Source organism: Euprymna scolopes, chromosome 25 (assembly GCF_053919585.1).
Source record: "Euprymna scolopes isolate OS-2025 chromosome 25, ASM5391958v1, whole genome shotgun sequence".
NCBI lineage: Eukaryota > Metazoa > Mollusca > Cephalopoda > Sepiida > Sepiolidae > Euprymna > Euprymna scolopes.
Genome location: NC_136506.1, coordinates 53,203,115 through 53,215,487, shown reverse-complemented (window position 1 = coordinate 53,215,487; position 12,373 = coordinate 53,203,115). Strand labels below are relative to the sequence as shown.

The 12,373-nt window shown below is 32.6% G+C and overlaps 1 protein-coding gene across 5 annotated transcripts in view; it reads left to right on the top strand.

Annotated features, from left to right (window-relative positions):
* The window catches only part of LOC145247353 (ribosomal protein S6 kinase 2 beta-like), a 291,613-nt gene that overhangs the window by 240,736 nt on the left and 38,504 nt on the right, over window positions 1–12,373 (top strand). For all 5 annotated transcript variants that reach the window (XM_080109030.1, XM_080109028.1, XM_080109029.1 and 2 more), the window contains exons 17-19: window positions 25–186; window positions 4,982–5,058; window positions 6,472–6,589. In XM_080109030.1, the coding sequence (XP_079965156.1) occupies window positions 25–186; window positions 4,982–5,058; window positions 6,472–6,589 (357 nt within the window). The remainder of the gene's footprint in view (window positions 1–24; window positions 187–4,981; window positions 5,059–6,471; window positions 6,590–12,373) is intronic.

The window sequence follows — 12,373 nt, the reverse complement described above, 5'->3', positions numbered from 1 at the left end:
ATCTTGATAACTTTTCTTTTCCAGGTTGTTCATCGTGATTTGAAACCTTCTAATATATTATATGCAGATGATTCTGGTTCTCCACAGGCCTTACGTATTTGTGATTTTGGTTTTGCAAAGCAGTTACGTGCAAATAATGGTCTGTTGATGACTCCATGCTACACTGCTAATTTTGTTGCACCTGAGGTTTGGTTTTGTTATTTCTAATTATTTTATTAATTTCATTATTGTAACTTGTTAGTTAATTAGTTGATAATGATTATTCAAGCACAATATATAAAATTAGTACGAGATAAAAAAAAAAGGTTCTTTAGTTGATATTTTCTTAATAGTGAATATGGTCATGGCCGTCGTTAATAGTCTGAAGTACTAGCAAGCAACATCTGTCAAAGAGTCACTCTCGATAAGATTTTTAGTTACATGATTACATTTGTTTTGTTTTTTTTTTAAATATAAGTCTTTCCTCGAATTTTATAAATTATTTTTACTAATATAAAATACATTTCATTTTTGTTTGATTTCCCTCAATCTTAAAACCGTGGCTTTTGTGCTCAATCTAATAAAGCATGTTTATCCATTTTACTAATAAAATAGATATGAAATTTTGTTTTGTCACATAAAAATATGGCTTTCATTTTAAGAACAAACCATAACATTCTGCAAATATATAAGCATTTATGTGTGTATATATGTAATAGTGTAAAAATACATACTTATAGCAAGTGAGCTACACAAACGTTTGTTTTTAACATAAATTTGCCAGGCTAGGTGTTAGTCTGAATTCTTTTGATGAGTGTATACTTTGTACTATTGCATAGCTCTAGAGCAAAGAGCAGTTATAACACAATTTTGTGAAATGAATTTTTACATTGCTTCTAAACATTTTGACTAAAATCATGTTTTTTAAAGATGCAGAGAAAATACCATGCTATTTTTTAATAGTATTTTTAAGTTAAATTCAAGTTTTACAATATATTTTATTTATTAAATTGTTAGGTGAAAGTACAGAACAGTCACAATACACTCTCCTCTCCCCATATTAAGAATAGGTTTCTAAATAATGTTATTGGTCCCCCGATTTATCGAAGAGGGACCTATGTTTTCGGTGGCATCCGTGTGTCCATTAGACTATTGCCGTCCATTATTTTTTCCTGAAATTTTGCCACAAATTGTATTTCATTAAATAGATGTGCACAGTAAAAAAATTCTTTTTACAAAAATTCCCGTTGCGCCTCCAGTGGCCCAAAAGAGGTAAAAAATGACACTTTTTGCCCCATAGCGTTTGATCCATCCATTAGATTTTCCTGAAACTTGGCCAAAATGTGGAGCCCATTGTTCTTAATATAAATTCCGTATGGATGACCCTGACAAAATTCTGGTTCACATCCCTCTGAGACTTTTAGGGCTAAAAAACATGCCTTTTTGGAGCTCTTTTTTCATATTACTCCAGAACTTGATATGTATATCTATATAGTAGTTTTCCATGGTGCTGAGTTCAAATATACATGTGTTAAGGCGTGAAACTGCATCATTTGTCCATTTTTACTGAGATTCGGCATTCCCAAGAGCTCAAAAGGGGTCACAAATGCCCCAAAATTGCAAAATTGACACTTTTTACCACATAACTTTTGTTCCATCCATTAGATTTTTGTGAAACTTGGCGAAAATGTGAAGGCAACGTTGGACCTTCACACTTCTCACATTCATCATTTCTTCACTATTTTTTGTGGCATCATCTCACATGCAGCATAAGAGGGGGACCATGCATGCGCGGCTTGTTTCAGTGTTGTATTTTCTCTGTATAAGTACTGAAATAATAAAAAAAAGTCGTAGCAAGTTATTGTATATGTGAAATGACTAAATGAAAACTGTTGAAAAGTCATCTTTATAAGCCATTTGTTTATAAAGATGGTGACTTTATTTATCTGGCATAGCTTTCATGTTAATGAATGAAACATGGTTTGAATATAATTGCATGATAATGAATAAACTGATATAGTTTGTGTAGAAGATCAGTTGTTAATACATTATAAACAGATCAAAATGACACATGAGGGACACGAGAGAAAACTAAAACATTTTTTATATTTGTTCACATCAAACGGCATATTGCCCTGAAGCGTAAAAAATTAATATAGTTAAAAGAAAAAATAATTCTCTATAATATTAAAACATCTCATTTAAATATTTATTTGAAAAATAAATATTTATCTTTTAAAGAAAAAAAAAAAATCATTTAAGCTTTGTTAAATTTCAAATTTTAATATATATAAATAAAACAAATGTGCAAGTGTGTCTGTGTGTAAATATTTAACTGTTAAATTCTTAAACTACTGGTCACATGACACTGAAATTAACAGAAAATAGTAATCCTACATCAAGAACGGTTTATAAGGAATAAAATCTGTTTTGATGGATACTTAATACAGACATATCGGCAAGTTGAAATACAAACTGTTCATTTCAATTTGCTGATATTTTACTTTCTGTGCATGTCCAAATTCAATTTATTTTTTCTCCAGTTATTAATATTAAATCTTTTAATTGTTACATCAGTAGGAATGTAGCTGGAGCGCTAAATGTTTTAGTTTTGGTTCTAGCTGATGGCACCCAAGTCATTTTTGTTTTTCTTTTAATTTTTGAAATCAATACTATATATTAGGTACAATATAATATTCAATAGAGAATTGGCTCTGTAATAATGCAAAATCTGCATGAATTAAAATATATTTACGAATATTTTACCCCCCCCTCGCTAGTAATAAATAAACTGCTAAAAAATACCTTACCTTACTTTACTGTATTTCCCTGGAAATAAACTTTCCCTTTTAATTGTATATGTTCAGATTGAACAATTTCCATAATTTCCTTCTGCAATTCAATACAATGATACTTGAAACTTTATTCTGTGACGTCAGCAGGTTATATTACTTTAGTGCAACGTTTATGTATATTTATGACATTCATGATGTGGTAACCAGTTTATACTGATTACATCAACCATCTTGTTGTATTTTTTATTTGTAATCAGTATAAACTGGTTATTTAAAAAATCAACTTTATACAAAATGGTGGTTTATCCTTTTCTACTTGTAAAGTCTTATAGACAAATACAACTTATATTTATTATTTAAGAATGTATAAAATGTAAAACCGTTTTTACATTCAAATCTTTCATTTATTGTTACATCTACTTTGTGTATTGGAGAAATAACACTAGTTGAGTAATTGACATATTAAACCTAATCTGTTGAGTTAAATCATCTTTCAACCTATTTGTCGTATTTTCACTTTTTATTGAAAGTGGACTTGTTCACTGTAACATCTGTAAGATGATCTCTCAAATAAACTGGTGATTGATTCCCCTTTTTCTATTTGATTTCTATGCCTCTTATATACTTGCACAAATCAAACATTCTTGTCGAAATGTTTGATAAGATTTTCAGATTTCAATTTTTGTTTACATGCTTAAGAAATTGTAAATAATATTGCTTCATCCTTTCAAAATACACATGTAGTTATTTCATTTATTTCGTGTTCCATTGGCAACAAGCTATAAAAATATTTTGTAATTGAACATTGTGCCTGCGATCACTTCAGATATCTGTGATATGAAAAAATTGGGAGAAGTGATAGAAGCATTTGGAATGTTGCTTCTATCACTTCTCCCAATTTTTCAAAACTTTTTCAAATGCTTTTGCAAATGCTCATTTGATTTGTGTGTGTATTGGGGGGGGGGTGCTACATAATCTGCTCTTTGTTCCAGACAAAATTCTGCCGACTTGCATTTGATATAATTGTTTCAGGATTCTGAACCTAGAAAATGGTCCTCCGGTGTTCTAATGCTATCACTTGCTATAGCTCAACTATACACTTTACCCTCAACCTTTGGTTACTTAGAAAATCCATCTACTACTATTAGATAGTATCACCTCTTTTCTGGAACTGCATAGCTTAATATGTAATTAAGAGGATGGCCTAATAACCTTTATCCATATTTGTATTGTTACTACCAAGTTATAGTCAGCTAACATACTTCCTAACTTTCAGCGTGGCTGCTACCGGAAGTGATGACAAGGCAAATCAATTCCTTCACTTTTATTGTTCTTCGGTATTTCTATTGTGTTGAAATAACATAAGAAAAGAGCAATACTGAAAAATATACAATAAAATTAACAAAATTATATTGATAAAAATAACAATTTTTATTTGCGCTTTTAATAACAAAATAAAATGTTTTTATTTTGTTTGAAATTTTATAAAAAATATATTTGAAATTATAAAAATGCTTCTTTTTTTTTGTATAATTTTAAAAGTAAGTTTTTTCTTTATTTGAATTTGTTTATAAAAGTATAAAAATAAAATTATTCAAATCCAAAAAACAAAATTGTAAACATCATAAAAAACATATCTAATACATAATATTCTCAAATTGTTTAAAAATGTTTAAAAAATTGCTTTCAATTTTTTTTTCTAAAAAAACAAGTGCAAAAAATGTTTTCAATAATAATAATTAAAAAAGTAATTCCAATAATTCTTAATTAAAATAAGACTGAAAAAAACTTTTCAATCTGAACAATATAATAAAACGAGTACATGCATGCGCGAGATATAGACGTGAGAAAAAAAGCAAAGAAACTGATTTGCTTTGTTACTTCCTCCGGTAGCAGCCATGGCGGAAGTATGTTAGCTGACTCTAACCTATTACTAGCAAATCTGCAGATAGTTTAGTCTTGGCAACACTCTCAATTCATCTCTGGCCAATAAATGTAGCTTTACATTAACAATTTCCTTTTGTCTATGTCTAGATGTATAGCTAATGCTATTATTCTGTTGCATATGACATAGTGGTAGCAATCATATTTCTCAAGTTTTAAATTCACCATATCCCTCACTCTGTTTTGCAATACAAAATTATGTATGATTATATTTTGAACAATACTTAGAAAAAGAAATATTTTTCACATACCTATCTTTGCAGGTTTTAAAACGTCAAGGATATGATGCTGCCTGTGATATTTGGAGTATGGGAGTATTATTATATACTATGTTAGCTGGGTAAGTTTTTGTAACTTTGCAATTTTTTTTCCTATGCTTTTGACTATTTGACAATTCTCTTCATTATTAACTCTATTATCAATCTAATATCTTTCTTTGCCCATAATAATAATTTTAACAGAATAAATATTTTATTCACTTTTGTGAAACTATCTTTTCTGGTGTTTTGCTGAAAGAGAAATTGTGTGTGTAATATATATATTCAAAAACATAACAGCAGATCAGACATGTGCAGTATTTTTATCTTTTTAGATAAACATTCATTTTCTGGTAAATGCGTACCTGAACTAAAATAAAACTAAGTACAGCATGGTCTCTCCTACATACAAATATTTCACATGTAAATTAATGTCTAATGTTGATTTATTTACTGTTTTAGTGTTGCGTAAATTTTTTTGTTTTATTTTCAGTGAATTTTATTCAAGTACGCATGGCAGAAATAAAGCAATTAACAATTTTATTTCATTTTAGTAAGACGACTAGTAAATCTTTCTTATTAAAATAACAGGGTAAAATAGGATCGCATGGAAAAATAACATAATTAGCATTTATGCATGGAAAAAAATAAAGGAATTAACTATTTTATTTTAATAAGAAACAACAAAATACGAATTCGTTTTTTTCTGGTAAATGCGTACCTGAACTGAAATAAATACAAAAAATAAGTGCAGCAAAAAATTAGTATTAATACCAAAATAAATTTTTGTATCATTTCATTTTCAAGTTTCTGGTACTTAAGTTTGACGGATGCGGATGATTTTTTGTAGCGGTGATTTGCCCAGGTTATTCCAGTAGTGACATTTACCTATATTTATATATTGAAGTGTACATCTTCCAAATAATAGCATCTTTTTTAATATAATTTGTTCTGAAAAAAACAACAAAAAAAAAACAAACAGAATTTTAAGAAAAGAAATATGTTGTGGAAATGTTTTAAGTATTTTTTATTTTCAGCATAATAATTATAAGAAAATGCAAATAATTGGGAGCTAATGATTGTAATTTTTACCACCCCGTAAAAAAAAAAAAGAGCCCCCCCCCCAACATCCAAAAAGGTGGTCATAAAGTGGGTGCTCATTGAACTTGAAATTAATTTAGAAAAGTAATCCCTCACTTTATGAAACTGTAATTTCTTCATATCATAGAAAGTATTTTTTACATCGAATATCAAACGTTATTTTCGATTTTCAGTGCCCCTGAAAACCTACATTTGTAATGTTTTTAAGGATTTTATGAGGATAGAAAATGGCAACATTACCAGAAAATCACAAATGTAAATGCAATGTGTTTTTGTTCCCCAAATAAAAAAAACCTACCTTGTGTCTCACTGTTATCGTGGGGAGGCAAGTAAATAACATGAACAATGTACATGAAAAATATGAAATTAAGTCTTCTATCTTTTCATTCTTTCAGTCAAACTCCTTATGCCAATGGACCAAATGATACTCCCAGTGATATTTTAGCCAGGATTGGAGAAGGAAAAATCAAACTTACAGAGGGCAATTGGGACTGCGTATCAGATGCAGCAAAAGTAAGTTCTGTTTTAAGATTTCTATTGTTTAACAAACTTTTGAAAAAATAAATCTGCCACCTTTTTTTAATTAAATTTTTTTAATGCTCAAATTTTTGTTTTTCTTATATACTAGCAGAGGTACCGGGTGTTTGTAGGTGTGTGTGGTGTTAAATAAACAAGAACCCCGGAGGGGGGGGGGGATTGAACCGGAAGCCCTGAGGCGAAGTTTGAAAATAAAATTGGCCAGCCAGAATGAGTTAGTGAAAGATGTTTGAATTTATTTAAGAACCAAATTGACAGGTGCGCGCCCGGAAGTCGTCGAGCGTTACGACAACGAGGTCAATGACCAGGTTTGTTTGTTATAAGCGAAGTAAAAAAGAAAACGTTAACACTTAAGCGGGGGGAAAAAAAAACTAACGTAAGGCAAACGAACGATGAAAACAGAAAAAACGAACACGTGAAAAATGGCTTAAATAAGCCTGTTTTGATATTAAAATTTAAAAAATCGGTGGGTACCTGGTTGTTTTTGGGTGTGTGGTCGGGGGTGGATAAGCGAAGTAAAAAAAAAAAAAAAACCCCAGAAAAACGAACGTTACGTGAAAAATGGCTTAAATAACACTGGTTCAGTATTTAAATTTAAAAAAATCGAAGAAAAAATAAAAGACATCTCACACTACGATTCGAACCCAAAACGTTTAGATAATGAACCAATGCGCTAATCAACTGACCTAACACGACGTACACGAAATTTGTTCAGTTTTAAAGTAAATCAGGTCATGACGTCGTCTGGCACATGCGTAGAATCGGTCGAGAGAGCCGTTTTTGTTGACCCAACCGTCGAAAATTTGTCGATTTCAGGGTGAAAAAATGAACATTTTTGGCCAATTTTTCGATAGATATTTGTGCGAAGGATGGAGCTTCAATATGATACAGAGTTTGTGAATTTTTGTTGTCTGTCGAAAGTTTTTAGCAGACACACAAAAATACATACATACATACATACATTTTCGCTTTTATATATATAGATTATGCTGTAAATAAAGTAAATCAAAGATACTTTTAGTATTTTAATAATTGTAGTTAGCCTCTATTTTCTCTTAATGACGGCTTATGCAATAATTTGGATACTTATTCAGAATGCAACCCAGTTTTCAGCAATTTTGCATTAGCATCTTGTAATAGGTTACAGTAAGTAGCTGGAAGATGCTGATGCAATTAGGCAATCAGCTGTCAGTAAAGTGGTGTAGCTTCAAGATTTTTTGTGTTTTTCTAATACAAAGACTTCAGTAAGTTTTGTTTTTGTCAGACAATTATGTAATTAGTTTTTAGTATCAAGATGTAACTGAGTTTTGAAAGGTTTTATTCTGTCTGATCATAATTTAAAAATTCCAAAATGTTAGATCATTTTGAATTCTTCAAATATAATTATCTGAAAATGCTGATGATTCATCATTAATATTCAGATTTCCCATGAGATAAGGAACATTTTGAAAAAAGTTCCTTAAAATCTTAAAATGAGAGAATCATGCAACAGTGTTTTAAAATAAGGCATGCATTAAGTGTAAACCATACAATTTGCATATTCCATTAATAACAAAAATTTCAGAATTGTAATTGAGAAAATTGCAATTGTTTATCCAAATTTTCATATTTTGCAAACCAGAATGTATTTAAATCTATTCATGTAATCTTAAAGCTAAATAATGAAAATACAAGATGAATTTGCATCAAAGTTTATGTGTACACCTCTTTGTATTGTCATTACTTTTGATTTTATTTTGAAGTGGAGGGATGTACGCATCTAGCAAACATTGATTGGATTTACATTTCTTTCTATGAGTTATACAGTCTGAAAGAAGCATTATTATGACTAAAATGCATATTAACTAGTGATTCAGGTGTTAAACTGTGGTTAATAATATGCATTTTGCTACATGCTAAGAATTTACAAGTTTACAGTTATCTACCTAATAATAATTTGTGACCCTATTCTAGATTATTCTCTTTTGTATGCACTTTTATATAGCACTGAAGTACATACTAAAAGTTGATACATAAAATATATCTCCTCATAAAATTTTATATGGAAACATGAAATAATAATAGTTCAGCACTCTCAATAGAATTTTTTTCAACACATGATAAAATAAATATAGAAAAGGATAACTTAGAAACAGTGCTTAAAACCATCTCAACATCAAGCGAGCATGGATAGCGGCATAGAAATGGGCAGATAACTGGCCACCTGAAGGACTGTGTAATGGAGTGCCAGAATATTGAGTGGCTGCGGAGCTTTGACCAGAATATGATCAAGAATCCCAGGCATGTATGGACAACGGTTGGCTTGTGCCCTACCTGGAAGAAAGACTCAGACCTCCGAAGGGATTAATTCCATTGATAGCCGTGATGAAGTGGAATAGAGCAATGGTGCAACCATTGATGGACTACCTTGAACTCAACAATCACATGCAGATGCATTCATGCAGATGTTTGTGCTGCTAAGATTTGTGAGTGATGCCAAAAAGGGAAAAAAAGAGTGTGACGCACCGCTTATTTTGCCCAGAGAGTTTACCATGCAATTAGCATGGTAGTACTTGGCAACTCTAATTTACTAACTGGAAGTGGTCTTTTTTGAATGTGGCCCACCTTGCGAACTGACAGATGACACAGCTTTCCACAGCAAAGAATTCAAGACGTTCACAGATGAATAAGGCGTGAACTTGAAATTTCACTGTGCATATGCCCTGGCCGGGAACGGCATAGTAGAGCGATGCCAGGGGGGGGGGGTAAACTAAAGAAAAATAAAAAAAAAACGTTGCCCGCGTGTCTAAAGATGTAAAAGAAAAAAAATAGTTTTGGTCGTGAGGCTGGATTAAACCCGGAACGCGGAGGTGAAACTAACTCAACTGTGTAGGCCAAGAGTCAGAGGAATTGATTTTAGTGTTAAAATAAGGCTTATAAAGCGAGTGAAAGAGGTTTGACAGATAGCCACTAAATGAGGTCATTGCGGGAGCATTACGAGATGATGTAGCAGTATTTCGTTTTCTGTTTAGACATCTCTCTCTATCTGTCTCTCTCTCTCTCTGTTTGCGTTTGTGTATGTCTCTCTCTCTCTCTCACTTCGTCTTCCTTACTCTAGACTGGAAAATGGCGTCTGACTTTTGTAAAAACTTCGATCGTTAATATTTTTTGTAACCGTATTTTTTTTTTTACTTCACGTTTTTGGCTTGTTATTTTTCGTTTAACTATCGTATCTAACTATTTTGAATGTGCTAATAACTTTGGTAACGTTGCCATAGCGTAGAAGTTCATAGTTTAGCTTGTGTAAGGGTTAATTTTTTTTTTACCGATAACATGTTTTTTTAAATTCAGGCTGCCATTAGAGCTGGCTGACGTCAAGATCACGTGACATGACTCAGTGGGTTTTAAATACAAGTTGACCCAAAATAAATGGCCCCGTGTATACTTTATGTAGAAGAGTTGGTGGCCATATTTTTTCGGGCAGTTATAAATCGATTTAAAGATATGTAATGTTTAACATTAAAATGTCACTTTTTTTGGGACCTCCCCCCTTGCAGAAAATCGATCAGTTGACGCACTTCTGATGGTCCTTTCAGACTAATTTTTTATATTTTTCGTCCGGAGGGTGGGGCTTTAATATGATACCAAGTTTGTGAATTTTTGTTCTGTCGGTCAAAAGTTTTTACTGGTGCTACCAGGCTGTCTTTTGGCTTCCTGAGACGAAATGCACCTACATTGATGTTTTTTGTTTTCTGATCTTTTTTGTAAAACTTATTTTTGTTCTGCAAAACCAAAAACAAAAACAACAGCCCCTCTCCCTCCCCTTTTTTATCTCCCCACCCCACTCCCAGACCCTGTCGGTGGAGTATCAGAATACACTGACTGCCCCCCTGCAGAGAATAAAAGTCCCTCAATGGAGCCACCTGTTGGCCGTAGGTGGCGACCCATAATGCCTTAGAACGGGATCCTGGTGGCTGAGCAACTCATGACCTTGGAACCAAATGGCCGTGAGTTAGCAACACTCATCTTTGGCCCTTACTTCGGCTAGACGGGCGGTCAGGCAGGCTCGACCCGACCAACCGGCTAGTCATGACAGTCCCTAATAATAGTAACCCCCATAAAGAGAAACACAAACACATTATACTCATAAAAAAAATTATAAAAAAACACACACACCTATCATTAGAAGGCGATGGCAAGGGCCAATCAGATGGTGAAAACTGATGCTATTGACAACTAACCCTTTCTACACCTTGCTGGGTCCAAGGAAATGAAAAAAATCGTCATAAGCAGCTATACTCACTGTTTGAGTATATCATCATTGTATCCCTGAGATGCTTGGGCGAATGGGTTTCCCCCCAACCATCTCCCAATTTAGGGCTCCGAGGAGGGTGGGGAGCAAGGATGATGAAAAAAAACAAAAAATATTCTATGGCTTCCAAAAAAATTAAAAGGCCCCATCCAGAAAGCGATGAAGATGAAGACACAAACTTTCCGGAGTATATAATCTTGGAATCGCAAGATAACACACAAATAACAAAAATGTCCCCATTCAAAATCGAAAGAATTATCAACAAAAATCTGAATACAAAACAAATTAAAAAATTAAAAAATGGAACCTTACTTATACAAGTATCTACTAAAAATAGTGCTGAAGAAATTTTAACATGGACAGAGTTCCATGATATAAACATCAATGCCTACCCTCACAAAACCCTCAACACCTCAAAGGGAGTCATCAGATGTCCAGAACTAAACACCTGCTCTCTAGATGAAATAAAAACAAACCTAAAAAATCAAAAAGTTATAGATACTAAAAGAATTACAATAAAAAGAAACGAACAAATATTTAACACCAACACATACATATTAACTTTCAATACTCCCACTCCACCAACTGAACTCAAGATTGGATATATTAACATTAAAGTAGAAACATATATTCCCAGACCACTTCGCTGCCTAAACTGCCAAAAATTTGGCCACTTCAAAGAATACTGCACCAGGAAAACAGTATGCCCAAAGTGTAGCAGTAACGAACACCAGGAAACAGAATGCCAAGGAAATATAAAATGCCCAAACTGTGGAGAGAACCATCCAGCATGCTCATCGCTCTGCCAAAACTGGATCAAAGAAAAAAAAAAAATGAACTCAAATATACCAAAAACATAAGTTTTACTGAAGCCAGGAAAATTATTGAAACAGCCACCACAACAGAACCAACTAGATCATACGCAGATGCAACCAAAAATCAATTAAAAACAATAGAAAACACTGAACTAAAGGAAATCTCTACCCTCATAAAATCACTTCGTGAACTAGTTGAGACATTGAGGGCCACCTTACGGCAACTGCCGTCAACTCCAGCTGTACTTGGAAATAACTACCAAACAGTTGAGAGTAAAATCCCACCAGATCTCAAAAATCAAACACAATCCTCTAACAAAAAACCCACACAACTGAAAACATCCCAAAATCAAAAGAACATTCGCCTAGTACCCTCCGCAAAGGAACCAGAAAAGAACAAAACCAAACAGTAGACATTCAAAATAGATTCCAAATTCTTGGAAAAATGGAAACCGAAAACACCCTGGAAAAAAAAAAGAAACCAAACACAAGTAATCAAGAGGGAAAAAATTAGCAAGAACCCAAAACAGCAACATCCCAAGCAAGATCCAGATCAACGTCCAGATCCAAACAAAAAAAAGAAAAAACCCAACCAAACACTCCACCAAAGATACAAACTCCGACAAAAACTAAACAGCTGGAGGAGATGGAGGT